The 26,927-nt window shown below is 39.0% G+C and overlaps 1 protein-coding gene across 1 annotated transcript in view; it reads left to right on the top strand.

The window, feature by feature from the left end:
* adgb (androglobin) overlaps window positions 1-26,927 on the top strand; it is a 35,974-nt gene that overhangs the window by 3,730 nt on the left and 5,317 nt on the right. The window contains exons 6-29 of the mRNA XM_057353926.1: window positions 460-599; window positions 2,673-2,762; window positions 4,303-4,472; window positions 7,888-7,970; window positions 8,624-8,798; window positions 8,877-8,964; window positions 9,405-9,546; window positions 11,121-11,163; window positions 12,781-12,952; window positions 13,086-13,149; window positions 13,752-13,865; window positions 14,622-14,730; window positions 14,829-14,961; window positions 17,840-17,954; window positions 18,073-18,216; window positions 18,621-18,762; window positions 18,865-18,987; window positions 20,402-20,495; window positions 20,786-20,917; window positions 21,600-21,753; window positions 21,846-22,033; window positions 22,152-22,318; window positions 22,890-22,999; window positions 23,236-23,347. Of these exons, the coding sequence (XP_057209909.1) occupies window positions 460-599; window positions 2,673-2,762; window positions 4,303-4,472; window positions 7,888-7,970; window positions 8,624-8,798; window positions 8,877-8,964; window positions 9,405-9,546; window positions 11,121-11,163; window positions 12,781-12,952; window positions 13,086-13,149; window positions 13,752-13,865; window positions 14,622-14,730; window positions 14,829-14,961; window positions 17,840-17,954; window positions 18,073-18,216; window positions 18,621-18,762; window positions 18,865-18,987; window positions 20,402-20,495; window positions 20,786-20,917; window positions 21,600-21,753; window positions 21,846-22,033; window positions 22,152-22,318; window positions 22,890-22,999; window positions 23,236-23,347 (3,004 nt within the window). The remainder of the gene's footprint in view (window positions 1-459; window positions 600-2,672; window positions 2,763-4,302; window positions 4,473-7,887; window positions 7,971-8,623; window positions 8,799-8,876; window positions 8,965-9,404; window positions 9,547-11,120; window positions 11,164-12,780; window positions 12,953-13,085; window positions 13,150-13,751; window positions 13,866-14,621; window positions 14,731-14,828; window positions 14,962-17,839; window positions 17,955-18,072; window positions 18,217-18,620; window positions 18,763-18,864; window positions 18,988-20,401; window positions 20,496-20,785; window positions 20,918-21,599; window positions 21,754-21,845; window positions 22,034-22,151; window positions 22,319-22,889; window positions 23,000-23,235; window positions 23,348-26,927) is intronic.

Below are 26,927 nucleotides of genomic sequence, written 5' to 3' on the forward strand. Positions count from 1 at the left end.
CCATTTAAAACAATACTTTCTATTACAGTGATACACAGCAGCTCAGATCAATTCTGTGTTGAACAAATATTAGAATACAATCTCATTAACAAATGTAATTTCTAGGGCTGTCAAACGATTAATCACGATTAATGGCATCCAGAATAAACGTTTGTGTTTACATAATATTTGTCTGGGTACTATGCGTATTTAATTTGTATTTATAAACATACACATACATGTATAGACAGTATTTAGAAAATATTTACATCTTTTTAAATTATTTATAAATATATAAATGTTTATTCATTTTTATATTTTATACTTTTCTTAAATATATGCAGTGCATGTATGTGTATGTTTTTATAAATGCTAAATTAATATCCACAGTACACAGACATGCTGTATATTATGTAAACATTCTGGATTCTTTCATTCGCGATTAATAGTTTGACGGCTCTATTTTTTTTACTTTTTCAGGGATGGTGGAGGAAGATTGTTGTGGATGACATGTTACCATTTGACAAGGACAACAACCTTCTACTTCCTGCTACTGTGAACCAATCAGAGCTGTGGCCGATGGTCTTGGCTAAAGGCATACTAAAGTTGGCCAGCACTGAGTGAGTATTTTCTGACCACAATGTCATGTTGTGGGAGAAAAATTTGCTTGTCTGTGTGCTTGAGCACTTTGTAACACAGTCAGTGTTTCATTTAGCATAGGAAATGAGAAGTCTGTCTCTGTCTGTTAATCACATATGAGCTGCGTCCGAATTTGGATGCTAAAAACTTGGACAAGGACTTGAACTTTGAAAGCAAGGACTTGGTCTTCGAAGGACATGGACTAAGAAGTCAATGAAAGTCAAACTGAAATGAGATGATGTAGCCTATGGAGGATTTCCCGTTTGCATCATCAGCTGTTTCCGCCCACTGCTAGGTGGTCATTCCCACCTAGTTACAGCAGCCATCGGGACACAGCATAGACAAAATGTAGTGCCAAATAAGTATCAAATAGACAAACCTAAGACATGTACAGTTGTATATGAAATGCAACATATACAGCAATAAAATCGTCATGCAAAACATATAGAATAGCAAAACATTGACATGGACCATTTTTCTGCAGAATACTTTTCTTAAAGGTCCAGTGTATGACATTTAGCGGCATCTAGTGGAATTGCGAATTACAACCGATGGCTTACTCCACTCTTCCCTAAGCACTACGGTGACTCTCACAGGACTAAGATGTCGTCACGTTTTCATTTCTTCACCAAAGGAGAAAATGCATTTACAAAACGCGCTCTGTAGAGCAGTTTGTTCAGGGCTAGTGTAGAAACAACATGGCGAATTCCATATAAGGGGACCCGCGGTGTATGTAGTATGTCGCAGCCTATAGTGAAAGAACACATTTCACGGCTTCATTTGAAGGATCCTTCGGAATAGGATGGCCTTAGTTGCACCGCTGTGACACATTCTGTCTTGGAGTGGAGCCTTCAGAGAACGCAGCCTCTGATTTGGGACGCAGCTAAAAAACGAATATAGTTAAGTGTCCTGAGAGAAAAGGGTTTTTGAACACATACGTTCTATTAAAGGGGTCATATGGCGGGAATACGTGTTTTTAAGTGTCTTTGGTGTGTTATAATTTGCCCATACATGTATTAGACACGTAAAATTGCAAAAGTGAAAGTGTCGGAACAAAAGATTATTTAATCTTTATTGCTTATTTAAAAGCGAATGCTCACCCAGACCTGCCAAAAACGCCTCGTGTTACCACACCCCCACAAATCTACGTCAGTTCGTGGTATGATTTTACTAAGCCCAAATGTATACGCAAGTAAGGTGGGCGCACCTGTCAGTACAATTGCTTTGGGACCTGATGTTCCAAATATGGTAAGAGGCATTACATTTCCTTCACACGCTTTCAGTATTCAACCAATCACTACGCACTGGTTAACTGGCCAATCATAGCACACCTCGCTTTTCAGAGCGATGAGCTTTGTAAAAAATCTGCGCGGTTCAGAGAGTCGGGCAAAGAGGAGATACAAACATGCACGGTATGTGGAAAATACAGCGTTTTTTAACCTTAAATCGTGTATACACATTGCATTACATCTAAAACAAACAATAATATTCGTTTTAGCCGTGTCATATGACCCCTTTAATTTATTTTTGCAAAAGGTTATTGATGAAGTAATCACATAAGTGATTCACCTGAAGCCGCTGTTTGAAGAGTGCATGTGCTTGCGTGTGGTATTTTTGGGGGTGATAATGATCGAATCGCACTTTGTGTGAAGATGAACAGTAAAATTGTGCAGTTAATTAATAGCTGCCGGACTGGTTGAATTCAACATCTCGTGAGGCACAATTACAGCATCAGCCATCTGGTTTCTTCATGAGATGGAGAGCAAGAGGTTGCACACACACGCACACACACATACGCGTAACGATGAGGGAACCGATATAAACGTAATCTGCTTGATTTATGAATATTAATTAGGTGACGTATCATTCACCTAATACTGTACACTTAAGATAGATAAGCCAAATGATTATTGCTTACCACTGTAATATTCATTTTAGCCCAATTTAGTCCTTTTTAGTGCGGTTGCTAAAACTTTCATAATATAATAACTGCTTTCCGGAAAGTTAACATGGTTGTCACACCCCTGACTGTGATATTTATGTTCTCTCCGCAGTGTTCCGGTCTTGAGCTCCGGGAGGGAGTTGGGAGAGTTTACAGTCATTCACTCTCTTACTGGCTGGATCCCAGAGATCATTCCTTTGAAGTGAGACTCTCACAAAACTGGATTCTTCATGTCTATACAATGCACATACAAGTTTTGAGCATTTATAAGAATGATATGTATTGTATGTGTACACAGTGGCCCCCAAAAATATGAGTTTGTTTATTTCTGTGGTATGTGCTAACTAACTCATCCCTCATTTCAGAAAGCCTTTTAAGACAGTGTGCTGTTGTTCTGTGGGACTTTTCTGCTCATCCGGCTATATTAAATTACTGCAGGAATGTAACTCTTCTGTAGCGTTCGAGTCTACAAACTCTGTAGTTTGTTGTTGTTTGTAGCTTGTAGTTGACACTCCCTCAGCATTACCCTCCCATCTGCTCTGTTTTGGGAAACATGCAGTGATGCCTTGTAGTTCACGCTCGGATGAGTTTTCATGTTTGGATGCCTCCTCAGAGACCTCAGCAGTAAACACATTCAGTGAGCGTGTGCTTATATTTTTGAAATTAAAACTTTGTAAGATAAGCGTACAACTTTGGCATAACTTTTACAGTGCAGAATGATGTGAGAGCTAACTGTAAAAGAGAACCTGATCACTTTTTTGGGATTGTTGGATCTCCTGAGGTGATTTATTTCATGTTGTAGCCCTGTAGGGTTTGAGAGTCATATCGCACTTCTGCAGCTTACGCTGAAGGAAGGTCTTGCCAGAACATCATATATAGTTTTTACAGTTATGAGGAAGGGTGAAGATTCGTTTTTCATACAAGAAAAAAAAGAAATTAGTGTCTTTGTTGTTTGCGTAATTTGTTTTAAATGCATTTCTAAATAGAGCATTCCTTGGCTTACGTCTAATTGCTGTTTATTGATTGGTGTAAAGTGCAGGAAATGTTTGTTCGCTCTTATTAGTTTCATCCATTGATCCTACTGCTGGCCATTAAATTGATTCAAGGTCTTTGTTATTTCAGGTTTTAATTGACTTTAATCAGTTGAGATTATTCGATAAATTCCCAGTTAAGTGATGTAGATCAAGATATTGCTCGATGCCTTTATCAGAATCAGAAAGAGCTTTATTGCCAAGTGTGCTTGGATGCACAAGGAATTTGTCTTAGTGACAGAAGCTTCCAGTGCACATACATGTTAAAAAAGTAACAAGGCACAGGTAACAAAACGTAAAAAATAAATGTGTTAGAGACAATACACATTTGACAGAAAGGACAATAGGCAGTATATTGGATGTACAGATGTGTTATATACAAATTATACTGCTATATACAAGTTATGCAGGAGAATGTGGATAGCTGAATATTATATCAACAACATATATATAATAAATATGAGTATATAGTTGTGTATTGCACAGAAGAAGATTTAACTGTTCATGAGGTAGATGGCCTGAGAGAAGAAACTTTTCCTATGTCTGGCTGTTTTGGTGCTCAGTGCTCTGTAGCACCGACCAGATGGCAGAAGTTCAAAGAGAAAGTGTGCGGGGTGTGAGGGGTCCAGAGTGATTTTGTGAGTTCTTTTACTCACTCTGGATGAGTACAGATGATGTACTCATGATGTTATCCATTACTCCTTGCTGCAGGTACTGGTATACTGAAAAAATCTGGGAGTTTTTGAAGGAAACTATTGCAAAATTCCAGCTGGAGGAAGACGGATCAGAGGAGAAGACCACGACTGCTGACCTCACGACTTCAAAGGATTCTGATGGAAACGAGATCAAGAGTGAATCTCCCACAGAACCTAAGAGTAGAGGTACACACACACACACTGCAGTTGATTATCCATTAGCAGAATGTGATACATCTGATTAAAAGACACTCACAGAGCGAGTAAATGAGAGAATCGATATGAACAGATACCTGCAGTGAACATGACTCTTTTTGTGACAGTATTCTAATGGCAATTTAAAGTGGTCTGAGAAGTTTAGGAATCAAAGTAATTTAAGTCTGCAAGTGTAAATTGTTTCAGGCTTTTATTATAGCCTTGTACCCTATGAGACCCTTTGTTCACAGTCTTTGCAAGTTGAGATAGAGCCTAATGAAAAAGATAAGCATCTTAAAGGGATAGTTCACCCAAAAATGAAAATTCAGTCATCTTTTACTCACCTTCGAGTTGTTCCAAATGTGTATAAATGTTTTTTTTCTGATGAACACAGAGAAAGATATTTGGAATAATGCTTATAACCAAACAGATCTCGACACCCATTGACTCCCGTAGTAGGAAAAATTACTTTATCATTTTTTTGTTCTGTTGAACACAAAAGAAGACATTTTGAAGACTGTAGGACAGCAAACAGTTCGGGGCCACTTTTGACTACCATTGTATTTTTTCCTACTCTGGTAGTCAATGGGTGTCGAGATCTGTTTGGTTACAAGCATTCTTCCAAATATCTTTCTCTGTGTTCATCAGAACAAAGACATTTTTACAGATTTGGAACAACTCGAAGGTGAGTAAATGATGACAGAATTTTCATTTTTGGGTGAACTATCCCTTTAAAGGTAAAGTAAAGACTGAAGATTTGTATTGTGGTTAATCCATCCAAAGAAACACGGCAGTTGTAAGGTTTACTGCTCCCTAAAGCCTTACATTTACGTTTAGGTCGTATGGGTAAAGTACAATGACAGAATTTATACCTTATATATCTATCTTTTAAACTGAAAGTAAATTCGTAATCCTTCCCCCCCTCCATTTATGTGTTTGGATGTTTTTTTGTTTTATTACTAATGCCATTGCATGTATGCCTACGGTAGCATTGTTTTGTAATGACAGAAAAATAAGTATAATTTATAAATAATCTACACAAAAAAAAGGATTGTACACGTCAAATATGAACAGTTATTTTTGAGCCTTGCATATTTTTGTACAGTATGTGGTGCTTTTCCCTGTCTCCTCCATACATTATTTACTCCAAAAATGCAGTTGAGATATGAATATTTGATCGCTATACAACAATGTTGTGTATGCTTTCTGCAAACACATGAATGGTTCCTGGCTGATACAGTATGGCATTGAGCACACAGTGCCCTTGTGATGCTTTGTTTAGCAGGGTATTATGGGTAAAGTCACGCATGCTGTGTGTACCAGTCTGGCATCCTTAGGCAGCACCTCACCCGTCTCAATCCACCCTCTGCAGGGTTCATGTATTATGGAGTCATTTCCACAGTCTTCACTACCAGATGTGTATCATGAGCATTAATAAATAAAACAACCATTTTTCAGTCCTCTTATGGTGATTGTGGTGTATGTGTGCGTTTGTGTTTACACTAAAGAACTTCAGTGCCAGAGTAGAGCAGCAGTGCTCATGTGTGTGTGTTTTTGTCTCTCCCACAGGTAGTGTGAAGTGAATTGAATAATCTGGCACAGCTTCGGGCGAGCTCTGTCAATTCTGTCACAATGCCGTTTATGCCTGAAATATGCAAGGAGAGCAAAGAGCACAGAAGCACACTTACGCGCACACACAATATGCGTCAGTTTTACACCGGCCTGCTTTGAAATATCACAGTGGTGTTGTGATAAAGAGGAGTAATTGTCAGTGTACATGTAAACAGGGATTTTTGACAGTTCTATGGAGACCGATGATTTGATGAGTCTATTAAATGTAATGCTTTGCTGTTCAGTTAAACTGTTTTGGATAATTGGCTTCTGCAAGCAAATGGTTCAGATTACATTCCGATAATACAACGTTTTGCCCCGTACAAACACATTCTCTCTGTGTTTCTCTTTCGTAAACCTCCTTCATTTGCTCTTATCCATAGGCTCCTTTAATTCATATAATGAATCCATCTCTTCTGTCTTCCTCTCACTCCCTCTGGGTACTTGATGCTAATTAATGGGTTGGAAATTATAACATGCTTTGACATATATCACTACAGCACCATGGCCTAGATCTTTAGTGCCTAAAGCGGTATCTTATTGAAACGTGCAATCGCTGATCATTCTATTTATAGTACTCAAGCCTTTACAATTCAGTGTTATTTTGAATAAGAGGAGCAAGTAGTCACATTGGTCCACTTTACCCAACATCAGCTGGTTTGCATTTATATCTACATCAGCATCATTTGAAAACATTTGTGGATAATGCAAAATGCTTTCCATCATTTGACATATAAAGGAGGTACAGAATCAATTGCGTTTGCCTACTTTTGTACAATTTTACCAGTTAAGGACTCTAATAGCGAATCAATGATCACATAATTGGGTGCGTTCTACCCCATTGTGATCACAAAAATTCCAAGTGAAAAATGAAAGTTCTGTCATCATTTACCCACCCCCTTGTCATTTCAAACTGGTATGACTTTCTTTCTTCCGCAAAACACAAAAGAAGATATTTTGAAGGAAGTTGGTAACCGAACAGCGCCGGCACCCATTCATTTACATTTACGCATTTGCAGACGCTTTTATCCTAAGCGACTTAAATTGCATGATACTACACATTTGTATATACGTATGTGCAATCCCTGGGATCGAACCCATGGCCTTGGCGGTTGCTAGCGCCATGCTCTAACCACTGAGCTACAGGAAAGCTTCAAAGTCCATTCACTTCTATTGTATGGAAACGAAACCAATGAGAGTGAATGGGTGCCATTTAACAACATTCTTCAAAATATCTCATTTTGTGTTCTGCGGAAGAGAGAAATTCATACAGGTTTGAAATGACAAGAGGGTGAGTAAATGATGACTAAATGTTTTTATTTTTGGGCGAACTATCACTTTAATTCCAGGTAAAGAAGGCCATTTTCTTTCATGTTGTTCATGGACCTTTTCTGTCTCTTTATTCCTCACCCTTTCTTCTCCTTTTGGCACTGAGCTTGTAACAGTCGAGGCACTGATGGCCTGATAACAGATCAGAGATGGCCGGAGGAAATTAAGATCAAACGCAGCGTGTCTCATTTCTTTCTCGACAGTGGGAGTTTGTGTGCTGCTTGAATTAAGAAAATAAGGCTTGACAGATTATGGTGCCCTCTCCGCTGTAAGCGCCTTTGTCTTTGAAACTCAGGCCTTGATCTATCCACTCTTTTCGTCTTTTTCTTTCTTCTAAGACAGCTGCACTCGCTTCATTTCATTATCTTAAAGAGATGGAAAGTTGACAACGTAGATAAAATAATAAAAATCTCTCTTTTATATTAGTCTTTTTCTCAAATTATGTTTTTCTGTCTTTCTGTTTTAGCCATTGGCCCTCAAATGGTTGTGTGTGCTAGTTACCAACCCCTGCATCTTTCGGAGAAAAGGACCTCAGTGCTTACCAAGATGGTACTTTTCATGATTTTCAGTGTAATAAAACACAATATGTCATTAAAACATTATGACACAAGTGTTGTTGTATAAAAAAAATTGTTCACCCAGGAATTAAAATTCGGTCATCATTTACTCACCCTCTTGTCATGTCAAACCTATATGACTTTTTTTCTACCGCAGAACACAAAAGAAAACTAAAGAAAGTTGCAACCGAACAACAGCGGTACCCATTCACTTCTATTGTAGGGACACAAAACCAACGCAAGTCAATGAGTACCGCCATTGTTTCGGTTACCAACTTTCTTCAAAATATCTTCTTTTGTGTTCTGCGGAAGAAAGAAAGTCATACAGGTTTGACAAGAGGGAGAGGACAGAATTTTCATTTTTAGATGAACTATCATTTTAAATATCAAATAGCTGTAATAGTCTGCCTTTCCTACATCTTGTTAAATTGGCAACAGAAAAAATGGGGTCACACGTGCGCTGCAGCTTTAAACTCATATCCACTCAGCTTGTTGATATTACGCCTTCACCAAACAAATTTACCTAAAGCTCATTAATGTGAAAACACACTTGGGTATTATGTAGCTCTGTTTGGATTAGTACTGACTGTTTAATCCATTATTAAGTCTCTAATCTATGATCGTGTTGGGTGGTTTGTTATTCAGGCCGATTCATCTGAGAGTCTGAGGCAGTACGGCCTTTCTCAGCTCTACAGTCACCCAGTACTGCTTGCTAGTACTCGAGGCTGTCCCCTGGTGGCCCCACCTAAACCACCCGCTGTTCCTAATTGGAAGCTCATTCGCCCCCGCAAGCAGACCAACATTACGGATGAACCCAAAGGTAGTACATGCATATTTTGTTTTTTAAAGAAAATATTGTAATGAATGAATGGCTCAAATGGATGTCTGTGCTCTTCAGAACCTCCTGTTCAGAAGCCAGAGCAGTTCATAGAGGTGTGCAGCCCCTTTATCAACTTCAGACTCATGACTATGGCCACCCATGACATGTAAGCTTTGTACTACGCTATATATATTTTTTCCTAGTACCATTAATGGGAAACCTGAGGGTAATGGAAAAGTTATTTGTCATATCATGCCATATCACAACCGAGCCAATGGCATGCCTGCTACCCAGCACCCTTTTTTCGCTTGTGTAGAGTGTTAGAATATGGGCGTTGTTTTACTTCCAGGAATTTTATCTGTAGCTGCAGGAGGGAGTACATTAGCACAGTGGGTGCTAGTAACTGGCTGTGTGGGGGAGTCAGACAAGGCATTGAGTTTCTCATTGTGCTGTCTCTGATCACAAGCCAATATTACCCATTCTAGGTAGTCTGAGCGTGTCGGAGTGGTTTAGGGAGTGGTTTTGTTTTCCTGTTTTAGGGGGGATGGATCATAAAAGGTGTTATGGAAACTATGCCTTTATTGAATATTTGTGTGTGTTTATTAGGGAGCAGGGTGCTGTAAAGAGGCGTGGCTACAGCTCAAATCTGACCTCCTTCTCTGAAATGGATGATAGCGAAGAGGACCATCCTCAGAATGACATCACCCAGAACAGTCCCAATACTTTGGATGCCGCTGAAAATAATGAGGTACGCAAGAAGGATCTGACTGTAATTGTGCACTGTGATTTAACAATTTTCCCAAAAGTTCTAGTTCAATATCTCCTCATAACATATAGAGCATAGGGACAATCAAAATAGTTTTGGTCAGAATCTTCCAGAAAATCACAGTGTGATAAAGCAACACTTAAAGTGATGAAAATTCTTTCATCATTTACTCACCCTCTTGTCATTTCAAACCTTTAAGACTTTCTTTCTTCTGCAGAACACAAAAGAAGACATTTTGAGGAAAGTTGACCACCATTCACTTCTATTGTATGGACACAAAACCAATGCAAGTGAATGGGGGCCAGTTACCAACTTTCTTCATAATATCTTCTTTTGTGTTCTGCGGAAGAAAAAAAGTCATACTGATTTGAAATGACAAGAGGGTGAGTAAGTGATGACAGAATTAACATTTTTGGGTGAACTATCCCTTTAAGCATCTGTGTCATAAGACCCTCTTTGAACAGATGCGGTCAGAAAAAACACTGATGTGCTGTTTACATGTGCATGTATTCTCATGTGTGCTGTGGCACAATGTTCTGCGCTCTGGATACAGTGCGGCTGGTGGCCGAAAGGCAGCGACAGGCTATGACTTCGTCTAACACCTCTCTCTCTCTCTCCAGCTCCAATGTCACTCTGCCTGTCTCCCTAATCATGAGAGCGCCTCTGGCAGATCCCACATTATGAAGAACGAGAGACAGAACGGTGAAGCGTTACATAAAAGGACGGGTCACGTCCTCGTAACGATATAAAAAGCAGCACAATTAGCCTGTCATTGAGGGCGGTTGTCTCACAGGAAGTTCAGCTCAGATACAGGTCGCTTTCCGTAGAGCACGTGCACAGATGTGCATCCTGGCGATAAGTAGACTGGTGACGAAGGGAATTTGTGCCATCACATCACCAATAAATGGTTACATCCCCTGTAGGGCCATGCCATATGCGGTGAGGTCACATGAAATGGTTAGGCCTCCTTTCTTCTGTCCTCCATTCCTGTCTTCCTGTTCTTCTCACCTCAGATCGGCGGTAAGTCACGGACTATCTCTGAATCACTGGCACTGTTGTTCGTTAGAGAGCCCTTAATTGTCCTCCACATTTAAACTGCACAGTCGGACGACTCCTCAGGCTTTAAAAGGCTTTCTAAGTGACACGAGGTTGGGTTCAATTACGGAAAAAGTCCATTTTGAGAAGTTTCGAAGACTTAAGTTGGATTGTTTCCATGGCACCACAATGGGTTACTTCAAGTCTAACCGTGCATTACAAAAAGAACAGTGAAATAGTTTTACACAGAGGTGTCTCAAGTAGCGGGTAAAGACAGACATGCTAATCAAACCTCATCCAAAGACTCTTAATGTTTTCGACGCTTGACATCCTGTGACTAGTTAGTTGAAGAAAAAACCCTTTCTGTCCAGATGTCGGATTAGAGGATTTCTGACTAGCTCTGGAAGCCAAGTGGGCTCAGTGCACACTAACTGGATGAATATGGACATCCATTGCCTTCCTCTTCCATGTCACCCCCAGCTAACCCTTTGCACTTTTTTATCCCTCCTGTGTTTAACTAGGTAACAGCAGAGGACAAGAAAAAGGACGCCAACATCGCCAACTGTAAGATGGGTATCACTGCACAGCCTGTCCGGTCACTCAAAGACTGACATTTATATATGAACTGTATTATATATATATAAATAATTGTATGCACAATGGTCATTTGATGTTATCTTGAAAGTCCGTTAATCTAATTTTGATGCAAATTTGAAATTGAGAGCTGTCTGAAAAGCACTTAAAGGGATAGTTGGGCCAATAATGACAATTCAGTCATCATTTACTCACCGTCTTGTCATTTCAAAACTGTATTACTTTTTTTCTTCTGCAGAACACAAAAGGAGATATTTAGAAAACTGTTGGTAACAGAAAACCGTCGGTCCCCATTGACTTTGGCTTTGTGTCCATACAATAGAAGTCAATGGGGGCCAATGGTTTTTGGTTACTAACATTCTTCAGAATATCTTCTTTTCAGAAGAAAGAAAGTCATACAGGTTTAAAATGTCAAGAGGGTGAGTAAATGATGACAGAATCTTAGTTTTGGGGTGAAGTACTCCTTTAAAGTGAAATCTTTTTATTCAGATAAAGTAAGCTGTTATTCGCCAAGAGGGGAATCTATTTTCATCAGCTAAGTGCTTCCGTAACAATGCGAAGTACAAATGAAAATGAAGCGAAAAGAATGCATTTGTAAAGACAGATAATTCGCCACACTTATCTCTCTCCAGTCATTGTTTAGCCATCAGAGCAATGAGGCTAATGGCTGCTGTAATGATATGATAGCTGGTTGAATTGTGTATCTTCACAGTTCTCATTTATCTCATGATATTTCATGAGCGCAAACACAGACGCGGCGAACCTCTATGTCTGTGATCATGATCTTGCACTCGCCCCTCATCACAACAGGCCAATTATGTGTTTTCCCAGAGAGCCCAGTGTGTTGCTTAGTAACACCTGTGGATAAGTAAATTGAATGCCTTTGCTATGGCATCTCTTTTCTCACGGTGGAATGCAGTACGTCAGCTCGGCACACTGAGGGTTATCAATTAAAGCTTCAGTATATCACATTTCAGACATTGATGCCAAAAATTGGCGTAATGAATTAAGACATCAATGCAGTATTAATAAATGAAATGTTATTATGGTGCCACCGATTAGCTTAATGAGCTTTACTGATTGGCACTACTGAGTTAATCACATGGGAAGTAATTTAAGAGAATCTCATTCCTCTTTGGAGAAATGTGAGACCACTTCAGAGCTCTAATACAGCAATATTGTGTTTAATATGGCCTTTGAATTTTTGTCATTAAAAATGGCTGTCAGTCACATGCATCATTTCACTGCTTAAAGTGATAGTTCACTCAAAAATGAAAATTCTTTCATCTTACCTACATGTTATTTTAAACTTGTGTGACCTACTTTCTTCTGCAGGACACAAAAGAGGATATTTTGAAGAACATTGATAGCTAAACAACATTGGCCTCCATTGACTTCCATTGTATGGACACAAAACCACTGAGACATTTCGCCAATATCTTCTTTTGTGTTCCACAGAAGAAAGAGTCATATAGAGATTGCGAATGATGTCAGGGTGAATAAATGATGACAGAAGTTGTACTTTTGGAAGACCTATCCCTTTAATTAGTTTGTAACAGACTGTGTAATGTTTTTAAAATTCCCAAGATGCAGAGAAAGCGGAGTCGACTTCAAATCCTGAGAAAGAGGAAAAAGATAAAGAGAAGGTGCAGACAGCCAAGGAATCAAATTCTGCACCGCTTCAGTCCCAGGATTCATCAGACAAACCCCTGCTGCAGGAAACCTGGGTGGACCTTCACAACTTCACCAAATGCTTCCAGTGAGGATCAATCATCTCCAGCAACATCCCAAGCTAAATTATGCTGATCATTTCTCATCTTTTTTGTCAAAATGTTGCACATGCTTTGTTCGTATTATGCTGTAGACTAATATGCTAATAATGTGTTTTGTAGAACGTTGCTGATTTTCCACAAGCCAGACACACATGCACATCAATGCGCATGGGCCCACTTTCAGGTAAAGTTTATAGAAGATGAAGTCTGTGGCAGACTTTACTGTATATTACAGTACGTGTCCTTAAAGTGTGTCTTTTCTGCACCAGTTAGAATGAATTGGAATATTAATAATGAGGGATCACGAACATGCTTCATCTGCAATTGGTGGGTCAATCAGATTGAGCCAGCGTTGTTGTGTTATGCTGGTTAGGATGCTCAGAGAAAAAGAGGAATGTTTTTAAAGACACACTGTTTTAACTTCAGACGATGGTATTTATATTTCTGCATACTATAATAAAAAAGACAATTCAGCTTTAATGGAAGGGTGCTTGCATATTAATATTTCTACTAGACTTTGCTGTAACTATTGCATGCAAGATGTTTTGTTCGTCCTTGGTGTTTTTGAATTGGAGTGTAATACATGTCATAAAAACAGTAACAGGATTATTTGTAAATCTCAGAGGATGACATTCAGAGTGCATATTATTAAAACACCCAATACTAAAAACAGACCCAAACCTGTTATTGTGCCATTTAATGGAGCTTGTTATAATTATGGTATCCGTAGTGGAAGAGATGTGATGTGTTAGGAAAGAACTTGAAAGTGACTCATATCTCTGTTAGAACTCTATCTCCTCTCGACTGTCTGCTACTCCACTGTCCAATGCTGTGGCCTCCACCCACTCTGTTACTGCTCCCGCTAGACAACCGGATTCTACAGCAACTGTTCACACACAGGTACACACACACACACACACACACACACACACACAATGTTGTATTGCACTGTGCTGTTTTTCATAATCATGTTGTTTTTGCACTTCTCTCTGGTGTGCTGGTGAGGAATGCTTTTTTTCAAACCTTATCCCCCGGGAACATGTGGTTTGATTAATATTCGGTAATTACTTTAGTGTGAGTTTATGCAACGGTTTGTGTGCGTAGAGGCCAGATATTTTATAGACACATTCAAAACTAGTACACATTAAAAAAATTGTTTACCCAAAAATAAACAGACTTCATTTAAAGGTATAGTTCACCCAGGAATGAAAATTCTGTCATGAATTACTCACCCTCAAGTTGTTCCAAACCTGTATAAATTTCTTTGTTTGGTCGAACACAAAGAAAGATATTTGGAAGAAAGTTAGCAACTGAGATTTCTGAGGCACCCTTGACTACCGTAGTAGAAACAAATATTATATAATTATTTGTTCTGTTGAACACAAAAGAAGATATTTCATTTTTGGGTGAACTGTCCCTTTAAATAATTATTTTTTTCATCCTCATGTCAATGTAAACCTGTGTACTATTGCAAACATTTTCATAGAAGGTTAAAGTGACTGTGTATTGTGTGTAAAATAAGAATACGCATTGAAGACATGTTAAGGTTCATCAAAGTACCTATTTTTGTTTCAAAAACGAAAGAAAATCATGTCGATTGGATGAGCTATATCTGCTGGTGATGCGTCATTCACTTCCATGTCTTTTTCCTCTCAGTCTACAGATGGAAAATGTACTCACTTCCTGTTTGTGGACAACCTGTTACCCACAGAAATTGTCATCTGTTTCTCAGCATTAACACAGTGGGGAGAAAGTGTGGAACAGAGTAAGAACACATGGTCTCACTTATACACACTGTTTGTCTGTCAGTTGCAAAAACCGGGCTCCTGATTAAAACGTGTTTGTTGTTTTCATTGTGTTTAGAGAGGATGTCTCCTCCCAGGCCTGCTTTTCTGACAGCTAAGCCTTTCTCATGGAAGAGCATCGTCTCTGAACTTCCTGTGGTGCAGATCCAAACCACTGCTAGTAAAGCTAAATTAATGACTCTGCCTCCCGGGTAACAACTAACGCTCCTATTTCTCACTTACCCTTAACTATTACTGCAAATGTTTAGATAGAATGGTGATTTTAGCATATCATAAATTTTCCTTCATACCTGAAATACTACAAATTTGCCTGTCACCATTGCTTTACATAATATTATTGAATAGTTTATTTCTCTGGGTACCAATTCATTTAATGTGTGCTGTTCTATCTAAGCAAACATAACCGCATCTTCAAGACCCTGCTGATTTGTCTTTAACCCTGACTGAGGACTATGTAATTGATCAACTTTGATATCAGTGCTATGACAGTTGACACTGTGAAGTGAACTGTTAAAGCAGTGCACATCTTACTAAAAGCTCTCAATATTACTACCGAGATTCATGTAATGTAGTTCTGTTAGGAGACCATAATGGAGAAGAGAGATAAGAAAATTGGGTTTATGTAAAGAGAGAGTGATACTGTATGACCTAGTCTGCTATTTCTAGCTACGTAGTGACCTAAAAGCTAAGAGACTATATTCAGAGGTCACTATGAGGGAAATGGCAAATTTCAGAGGAGTGTATGTAGACATCTTTCAATTCATTTGCAGTTCAACAAGTTAATACAGGATGAAAAGAAAAATAAGAGAATATTTTGTTACCACTTAGTATCTAACTTGAACAGTCAGTCAGTTAAAATGTTTAATCATGGTTACTTTTATTATTATACTGTATATAAGTATATTCATACACACAGGATTACTGTAGGTTTATGTCCTTGCTCATTTTAATAGAGAATAACTAAATAATGACAAATAAAGGTGTAACTATTCGGGTTTGGTAATGTTCAGCTGCAGAACAAATAAAGAGAGCACTCTAGTTTTGCCTTTAGTCAGCAAGCATTTCCACAGTACATGTATGTGGCAATACCAGTCCAGTGTCTGTTGAATTTCAACAGAAACAAACCTTTAGCAACATAAAATTCATAGACGTAAAGTCACCCAAAAGCAATGTGAAAGACAGAGAATGGCAAGATGCATGACAGTTGTCATATTCTGTCATATATTCATTTGTGAATTGATGCTAAAATACATAGAAAACAGACTACAAATCTGCCAGTCAATTTTCTGCAAATAAAAACAATGGAATGTGGGAGACATGTTGTCACTAATTCACAGAATTATACTTATCATATTACTTAAACACATACCTATAAATAGTCAATTCAGAAAAACTGAATTTTTTTTTTACACGGCTGTGTACATGGATGGGATTCAGAGCAGAATGTATGTGCATATCTATTTAAAGGACCCGTGACCTCCACTGGTGTTCACATTAGCATCTGTATGACATTGTTTCACCGACATTTCACTTGTTGAGCTTCCATGATAATTAAAATTCACCTTTCAAAGAGCATGACTTGTGAACATGCTGTCTGGATTAGAGTTTTTCATAAAATATAAAATAATTGATTATTTTTTAAAGAATTTTTAAGGAACATTCTCCACTAGGGACTAGATGTGTGTGTGTGTGTGTGTGTGTGTGCACTGGTTTGACCTACATTATATGGACGTACAGTCCTTACAATTCGGTGTGTATTCATGTGTTTGGCCACGCCCCCTACATTATGAGGACATGCCGATGTCCTTGTAATTCAAAACGTAAAATAAACATACAAAAAAATGTTTTATTGAAAATGTAAAAGTGCAGAAACTTTTTAATGATTCTTATAGTGTGTTCAGACCAAACGCGAATGAAGCGTTAAGCGCGAGTGATTTACATATTACGTCAATGCAAAGACGCGATAGACCTACTTGCGGCGCGATTCGCGCGAATGAGGCGGCGCGAATGACGCGATTCGCGCGAATTGAGCGTTTCGGGCATTTGACGCGTGTATATAGTACTAATTTCTCGCTAGAAATGCAATCAGAAGTTGTTGAAAGTGAAAATGAAACTTACATTTATACAAAACTATGCTCCAACGGGCGTTTCGGCTGCCATTTTATTTTTCCGAGCTTGCGTCTGTTGTGAATTTCACGCGCGAATGATGCGAATTTCACGCGCGAATGAAGCGAGTAAACTCAAAATGTTCAAGCGTCCAACTACGCGCGAATAGCGCGATTCATTCGCGGAAGTCGCGTTTGGTCTGAACACACTATTAGGGTTAGGGTTAGGGGATAGAATATACAGTTTGTGCACTATAAAATGCATTACGTCTATGGAATGTCCCTGTAAACCACCAATATGCGTGTGTGTGTGTGCGCGTGTGAACCCTGTGCTATGACTGCCAGTAGCTGAGGTCAGATCTAAAGGTTTCATTAAGACTTTTGAAATGACATGAATAGAATGAACAAAATGTCAAATTGAAAAAATGCAATAAGACCATGCGTATTTCATTACATGCGTTAACACCTAATCTTGGCTGTTATGCCTCAACATTTGGCCTTTCTTTGCCTTCCTATTCTGTACGCCTCTCTCTCTTTCTCTCTCTTTCTCTCTCTCTCCCTCTGGACCTCAAATCCTGTGAGCTTTTATTAGATTTTTATGGGTGAATTATGTAAAGCAAATAGTTCACTTCAGAGGCATTTAGCTCTTTATAGCTGCTTTGTTAGCTTACTCTCAATAGATTAGATTTACTTTCCTCACTTACAGTAGTCATGTGATGATCATGAGCAAGATGAATAAGTCATAACTCCCATTATTACTGGCTGTGAGTCTGAGGACATGACCCTGGATAAAACAGTACCAAGCTCATAAAAAGAGATACACGGATCAGGTGGTTTATTAGATCAAAGTTTATTTTAGAGTAGCCTATCTTACTATAACCCATTTTGTGATCTTATACTTCAGACCAATTAAAAATAACACAAACAGTGATCTCTCTCAATATCTCTCTTCATTGCTTTTCAGACGTCATGTTCTTCATATTCAAACAAGGGCTCCATTGGCCATCCATGTACATCTCTGCAGCATGTCTCCTTTCGTGTTTGGTGATGAGGAGACTGTTATGCCACACCTTGACAAGGTGACACACACACGCACAAAAGCACACATACAGTGAATGAAACATGAATTACTCCCCTAATAAGTTATCTGTGTCATACAGTTCTTCGCTAGCATGTCTCTCTTCTGCCTGTGTCCAGGAGAGTCTGAGGTTCTGCGAGCAGGCAGCACTGATTCTGAGAGCTTTGGGTCGAGTTGTCAGCTGTTTCTCAGATCCAGAAGAACTGCCATCAGCTGCCAAAGAGCTTGAGAAGACCCATGGTCTAGGCATACAGCAACAAAGAGTGAGTTACACACACACACGCACACACACACACACACGCACACACACGCACAGGCTTTGGTTGACTATCCCCGTGGGGACAGTCCATAGGCGTAATGTTTTTATACTGTACAAACTGTATATTCTATCCCCTAACCCTATCCCTAAACCTAAAGATCATAGAACACTTTTTGCATTTTTAGATTTGTAAAAAATATTGTTCTGTACAATTTATTAGCTGTTTTGCCCCTGGGGACCTCAATTTTGGTCCCCACGGTGACGCGAGTCCCCATGTGTTGGTGTGTATTCAGGTTTAGGTCCCCACCGGGATATACAAACATGAACGCACACACACGCACGCACACACACACACACACATTATTTTAAAGATAGGACAGCAGACTGTATTTTGTTTTTGTGAGCCAGGTGTTCAATGAGGCTGTGTATCATATGTTCTGCTCTGCGCTGGGGCGGAAACTGACCTCCGAGGAACTCTTCGCGGTTCAGACTCTAACCGGAGACCCGTCACTGCACGGCAGCAATGAAAGAGCTGCGGACACGGCATCAGGTGGAAGTCTTTGAGATGTGTGACTAATAGAGTTCCTGTATCTTACAATTCTCGTATCAATGACTCATTCACCGTATGAATGTGATTGCGCACGCATTTTAGATGGCAATCCTGAGGGATGGAACGGCAGGCAGGCCACGGATCAGGAAATGCAGGCGGCCACTGTTCTGCAAGCAGGATGGAAGGGGTACCTGGTCCGCGAAATCCTCACTGCAGCAAGACCTGGTAAAGTCGAGCTTTAGCAATTCAGCAGGACAGGCTCAGTGTGGGACTGAGTTCAATGCTTCTTGATGGCCAAGAAACTTATTCCAACCCATACTCGTATGGCCAGTTATATCTGACATCTGTTCTGTGTGTTGTGAGCGAGAGAGAGAGACAGAGAGTCTCTGCTGCAAGGCCCTAGAGCTCATATTTATCAATGAAGCTGCCAGTCACTTCAAGTAAGTATGACAGCAGAGAGAATAACACACCTCTCCGTCGCTCTCTCCATCTGGCTCCCAGCATCACTCCATCCAGCCTGAGTGACAGAGGATGAGAGAGAAACACTTGTCAAAATTCAAAGAGCAATGAGCAAGCTTTCCATTTTTACTTATGGATGAGCCGCCCGTAGCACGCCAATGGATACTGCGGTGTTTGTGAGACGTGTGCTTTGAACTTGAAATAAAAACAAAACTTACAAATAAGCATTTATTTGGGATTAGAGGTATGTGGCGTCTTTATGTAAACCACAAAACAAGCGATTAACTCTGTAAAAATATGGAATACGTTTGTTTGCATTAATAAGGTTGCTGCCAGTTCCCATCTGGCCATCCTATTACACATTTCCTAGAGTTGCCACTGGACACAGAGATAAACAGAAGCATACTAAAAGGTTATAGGGAAAGCATGAGAGGAAGAATTAAAGGAATGAAGGAAGCAGATGATATTGACTAAGCGAGATAACGTGTTACTTTCAGGAAACTATAGCTTGAACTCATTGCATCCGGGAAGTCAAAACACTCGAAGTCACTCGTAAGACTATTGCTCATCAAGCGCTTTTCACCTCAAACAAGTCATTTATTGTGTGAAAATTACAGTCTGGATGCAGCATTCATACACAGATGAACAGGACTCTTTTCGAATAGGATTTAAAAGATTTGCTGCTAAAACGTGGATTGGTTTCATATTTGAATTACAGTAATATCCCGCGAGTGCGTCTTTTTTTTTCAATGCAAAGTGCAAGGTACGAGGTGACATTGCATCCTCTCACCTGATGTCATTATGCAGATTCTTCTAAGAGATTTGATAGTTCTGTCGTTTTTGCACTTTCATTCATTCAATGAGCTTCATGAGCTCAATGAGCTTTAAAGTCATAGTTCATCCAAAAATGAACATTCTGCCATCATTGACTCAGTGTCTTGTCATTTCAAATTTGTATGACTTTCTTTCTTTCGTAGAAACACTAAAGAAAATATTTTGAAGAATGTTGCAAACTAAACAACGCCGGTCCCCATTGACTTGCATTGGTTTTGTCTGCTGTACTATAGAAGTGAATGGGTGCTGCCGTTGTTCGGTTACCAGCATTCTTCAAAATATATTTTTTTCATTAAACCTGGAGTTCCTATTACACACTCTTTGTATTGTTCGTGCGTTCCTATAGGCACCAAGGAAAATCTGAGTGTCACAAAGACTCTAGAGGAGATGTGGGATTCTGTGGTGTCAGATTCGGAGAAACATGCCGTAGCTTTACTGAGGTAAATTGTTTCTATTAACTAATCATTTCTCCATCATTATTTTCCTCCGTCGTTTCTCTTTGGTGGTACCATCTGCTGTTTACGGCCTGTGTTTTAGTTGCGGGGTGGGTCTGTAGTGAGTGACCTCTGGCCTGGGGGGTGAATGTGGCATGTGTCTGGGCTCAGTGGGTGGGTGGTGGATTCTCTCTGCACTTGTAGCCTAACCTAGCCAACTCTGACAGTCTGAGTGTCATAGGTCGGTTTTTGTCTCTTTGAATCTTTATCCAACACTAAGTGCGTGTTTCTTATAGGCACATGGTTGCTAATGGTGAAGGAATAGCAGATCTGTACCCCTGCAGAGAAGATGAGTGCAACAGAATAACATTCACTGATTATTCAGTAGCTGTACCAGAGGTGACAAACTCCTGGATTCTGATCTTCAGGTCAGGAATACTCATTTTAAACATAGGGAAAAACAATTTTTTATTTAATTTATTATTATTTATATCAACAGTTATCATTAAATATCCCATCCCAGTGAAGACCTTATGGTCATCCTGAAGTCATCAACATTATTGTTCTGATTTACTGCAAGATAGATTCAAAATATATATTTATATGATATGCACTAAAATACTAACAAAAATATTAACACATTTTCATTGTGTATTTATTTAAAGGGACAGTTCAACCCAAAATGAAAATTTTGGTTTCAATTACTCGCCCTTAAATAGTTTCAAATCTATATACATATCTTTGTTCTGATAAACATATTTGGAAGAATGCTTGTAACCAAACAGTTCTTGGCCACCATTGACAACCATAGTAGGATTTTTTTCTCTGTGTTGAACACAAAACAAGATATGTTGAAGAATGGAGGAAAGCAAACAGTTTTTCTTTTGGCATTTTTGACTACCATTGTAATTTTTCCTACTATGGCAGTTAATGGTGGCCAAAAACTGTTTGGGTACAAGTATTCTTTTAAATATATTTCTCTGTGTTCATCAGAACAAATACATTTATACACATTCGGAACAACTCGAATGTAAGTAAATGATGATAGCATTTTTATTTTGGGGTGAACTGTCCCTTTGAGACATTTTTATTGCATGTTCTCTCTTCCAGGGAGGTGTTTCATGTTCACAAGAACATGCTGCTTGTTCCTAAGATCTACTCCCCTCTTCCTGTATGTACTTTGCATGTCATAAATAATGACACTTTAGAGGAAATACCCAGAGTCTTTAACCGAGTAGAGCCACACCTGTACACCGCAAACAAGGTATGTATGTTTTTAACTGCATTTGTATGCAATCTGTAGAATTCTTTATTAATCGTTAGTCTATTGTACGTCGTTCGTTTCACATGCTGCAGAGCGGTTACACATTTGTAGCTGAGGCACATGCTGGCAACACAGCCCTGACTGGTGGAAAATGGCGCATGCGTCTCATTGGCTCCCGAGAACCCCTACCACAGCTGTCCAAGGAAACACCAAGAAATAATTTCTCTGTCAAAGAGTTGAAAGGATACTACATCCCTAATAAAAAGGACATCATCTGCAGGTTAGCACTACCATCAAATGTAAAGTAATATAGAGTAGGTGCATCTACACCCTAAAGTTATCAGAGTGATTCATTCTGTATGACGTTCAAGACTGATTTAGTGTGTTTTTCCTGTCAGACACGTGGTTAAAGTCTCCAGTGATCACAACGCTACTGTACAGTTTCAGACCTCACAGTCAGATGTCTATATTAAACTCAGCATCCTAGACAATGAGAAAGAAGTCATAAGCAACCAGGGCAAAGGTCATGTCATCATCCCAATCTACTGCTTCTTAGCCAACAACGGTGCGTACACAAACACACACTTCTGTATAGATGCAGTGACCTCAAAAGTGTTTGGAAATCCAAGCCACGCTTGAACATGTACAGTATGCTATTGCATTATATAACAAAACAATTCAAGCAAATGTTTGTTTTGTTTTTAGGAATGTTATCTGTGAAAGGAAATTTGTGCTTTTGCCAAAGTGGCTTCAAATAGTTTTGGGGCTACTGTAAATGTTTGCATACAAACTTACAGTATAAACATGTGGAAACATGCCCATTCACATACTGTATGCTCATATTTTCACACCTAAACAATCACACATGCTCTGTCACAGAAACACAAACACATGGAAGCACACACATTTCTAAACAAGCCATAATATCCCCAGTCGTACAAACTTACTAAGATATAGTTTGCATTCCTTTCTCTTTCTTCAGTTTAACACTTCTTGTCCGCCCACTCCACGTTTTGTCTTAACACATATTCACTTCATAAAGTCACTGTCTCGGTTACTTAGCTACAGCCTCACTCTGCCAGCCCTGCCAGTGTATTTATAGGGTGTTCATGTGTGTGTGTGTTTGCTGGTTGCAGGCGCTTCTGTGGCCCAGGCGGGGGCAAGACAGGATCAGGGCGGCCTTACAGCAGAAGGGACCGTGACAAGAGGAAAGGAAGGGAGTGACCAGCACCCTGCGGACACATTGGTACCTGTCACAACACACAGCTGCTGTCACTCATTGTGTATGTGTGTGCGTGCATGGGCCAGGATTAGTTCTCATGTTGGTCCAAATTTTAAGGACCAGCATCCAAAACACAACATATATTCTGGTGTTCCACTGTTTTTTTGTGTTTAAATGTGGATGGCTGGTTTCCTTTTGTTTCCATTTGTTTCTACAGTACGCCAAGCCTCAGCTCTGACTTTTTGTTCTTGTGTCTTCAGTTTCATAAGTATTGTATACAGGCGGTGGTGTTACGGGAGAGCTGGCCTTTAGATGAATCGCTTGCCTCCTTCATCCAGAAACTCAGAGATATGGAGCGCAATGAAATGAGAGGTACAGCTAATCATAGATTTGAAGATCTTTTTATGATTTTGGCTTTATGATTCATTCTGGATCCACTCGGGTCCGTAAATTACGGAGCCCCTTTAGGGACATGGTGGTGGAAAAAATATGAGGGGGAAGAGAAAAATATTTTTTACCACTATTGCGTTCCCCTGAGATGCATTGCGTTCCCTCACAAAACCTTTACATTCTTTTGCAAAGATATTTGCATTCTCTCGTAAACATTGTCATTTCGGACAAACACGTCCTGTTGTCCCGCTCTGTACATTAACAATGGAGGGGTTCATAGTAGATTCCCAGACCAAATAACTTGTGAACTAAACATTGTTGTAACACAAATAACATATAATTCTTTAGAAAAATATCTACAACCTAGTCGTCCTCAAAACGAGTCTTATAACATAAACTGATCTCTATATGAGAAGGCCACCGGTGCCACCGCAACATGCAACATAGGGCGTGACGTCAGCTTCACATTCTCTATACAATTCTGGGTTTGTGGAAAATTAAGTTGTAGCTCATTGTTTACGTTACATAGAATGAGGTGTCATTTGTGTTATAAGAACGTTTCGGTCACGAGTTATTGGTCCGGGAATCTGCGACTATAGACCAATGTTTATACGGAGCTAGTCTCAAACTCTGCCAGCGGGACATTAAACATGAAGTGTTTTTCCGAACTCGAAGAATGTTTTGCGAGAGAACGCAATGTTTCTCGGGGAGCGCAAAAGTTTTGTGAGATCACGCAAAAGCTTTAAAAAAAAACTTCCCTCTCATATTTTTTCCACCACCATGTCAGTTGGCCCCGTAGCAAGTTTATGAGTTTTGAAATACATATTTTCAGGCGTTGTGTTAAGATATTAAATCCAACCATCCAGCATTGATTGAAAATACGAAAGTCTTTCGTATAACTATCAATAACTGTTAATTTAATTCAATTAATATACATTAAAATATACATATAAATTAATATTAATATAAATTAAATATAAAATACATAGCTATATTATAACCAAACGCAGAATGGAAGTTAACTTCAGGCCAGGCACGTTTGTCTGATAAAACCGTCTATACGGCACATCTTTTTTTTTATTGATGCTTAATTAACAACAACAAATACATGAGACAAATACAAAAAAATAACAATAATAACAACAACAACATATAGCATAAAAGAGAAAAAGATAATAAAAACTATACACAGGGGTATTCAGATTAACAAACAACATTGTATACATACAACATAAATAAATAATAATAAAAGGTCTAAAGAAAATTGAAATTCAAGGCTTTACAACAGTCCACCGTTCTCTTAGCTTTAGTGTTCCTATACCCTTCAATGTTTCAAAATATTGACAGAGCTCACATTTAAAATGTGTAAGGTTTGGTGTCTTTTCTGACCATCGACATTTGTGAATATGTACTTGCCTAAAATAATAAATAGATTAAGCAAGAAGGATTTTTTTTATCTAAAGGTTTGTCATACAAAACCAAAATATTTTTAGCATCCAAAACAATGTCAATGCCAGAAATCTCCCTAAAAAATACCTTAAAGTCAAACCAAAATAACTTGGTACAAATGCAGTCAAGAAAAAGATGCAAAATAGTTTCATCATCCATATTACAAAAAGCACAGGTTATATAAATGTCTTTTTTAAATCTTTTAACAATCTGGCTTACTGGGTAAATACAGTGAATCATTTTAAATGAAACTTCACGTATATTATTATACAGTACTTTGGACACACGTGCCGGGACTGCAGTTAACTTCCGGTCTGTGTTTGGCTAGGTCTTATAATATAACTATTTCTATTTTATAAATTTATGTTAATATTCATTTTCACCATTATTTTATTGTATAATAATTGTGTTATATATAAACGATTTGTTGAATTTTGTTGTATGTTCATTTTATTAAATAAACAGTTGGGTCTACATTTAAAGAAACCGTATAGTACATTGACATCTAGCGGTTGAGCTTGGTATCGCAGTCTAAATAAAAAATATTGGAGACACAAGTTTAGCCAAGTAACGGTTTATCTCGGTTTCTCTTACTTGTTATCAGAAATAATCTACAGGCACTACATTGTTTGTGAATGTGTACCGGAAGTTAAGGGCAGTCCACGAACGCACGCATCCGCAGTAACGTTTGTTTATGTTGTCACATTGAAACCGTCTATAGTTTCAGTTAAGTTTTCCTCTTTTGCAAACTCCCGTTTTCATTTTCATCACCAGAAATGCATCACTGCTGCTTACATCATCATTATAGTTATTGCAGATGATAACAACCTTGCATCAGATAGGTGCTATTTGAATCCATGCTCATGTTTCCTCATTGTGCACCAATTCCCATCCCACCTGCGCTTCTTTCATTATTTGAGAGCTGGCCGTCACGAGTATAATGGAAGCCTGCTGAATTCATCTGCTTGTGGTAAATGGGAAAATGTGATTTGCTTTGGCCTTGGACCGATGACATAATGTCATTTGCTGTGGGTCAGCTCAGTGGACGAGCTGCGAATAACCTTGATCTTGCAGAGAAAAATGAATAAGCAGCAAGCTCATAGAAATGGAAATGTGAAGGATCGAGATGAATAGAGGACAGGGAGATGAAGGAGGAGAGAGCGAGTCTATTGGTTGTGTGTATTTTGATTGGGTAGTAGGGTTGATGTGGATGAGCTACTTAGTGCGATGGCCTGTGTCCAGTAATCACATTAAGATTCTTTTGTAATCCCGATCCTCTGAAAATAATTGTATTCCTTGTTAATTCAATGCGTTATGTATATTTCATAAGACGTGGCACTCTCATACATATTTGCTAACGAACAAGTTAACATTTAGCACATTTTGTTGCTGTTGATCAAAAGTGATCATGTATTGTGCAATGTGAAGTCTTCTCGTGTATAATGAGCTTTAAGGGCCTATGAATGTTGCATCTATAATTTAAATGCGCAGGGAATGGAAAGTTGGGTTAAAGGGATAGTTCACCCAAAAATAAAAATACTTTCATCATTTAGGCCCGATCCCAATTCTACCCCTTACCCCTACACTTTCCCCTACCCCTCCGTTTGGCGCGTTGAACGGGTAGGGGTGTCTCAATTGTCTTTTGGTTGGAGGGGTAGGGGTAAGGGGAAGGGCCAGATAGCCCTTCAAACGAAGATTTTTCGGGACCTCACTTCAAACGAAGGGCTAAGAGAAATTTCCAACATGGCTGCTCACTCGAGCAAGCAGACCCATAAATGTAAGTCATTTTTGCCATTAATAAGGATTTTTATGACAGTTTTTCATTTTATGTATGTTACATTCAATCTTGTGTTTGTATTTACGGTGATGTTCTTTTAACGTTTGCAAAAACGTCAGCACTGATTGCACGATATTAGAAAATATATTTTTATGTCATATACCCGGTGCATCGGCGCATGTCCACTGACGTAACGTTAGGAGCTAGCAACGGCGTATGATGACGTATAACAGTATAGTAGTGGTGTCCCATTTCTTAGCGGAAAATTTGTAACCCTTTCCCTTGCCACTTTGTTTCAAGGGGAAGGGGCGAGGGGTAGGCGAAGGGGTAGAAAAT

Source organism: Triplophysa rosa, linkage group LG15, assembly GCF_024868665.1.
Source record: "Triplophysa rosa linkage group LG15, Trosa_1v2, whole genome shotgun sequence".
In the NCBI taxonomy this organism is placed as follows: Eukaryota; Metazoa; Chordata; class Actinopteri; order Cypriniformes; family Nemacheilidae; genus Triplophysa; species Triplophysa rosa.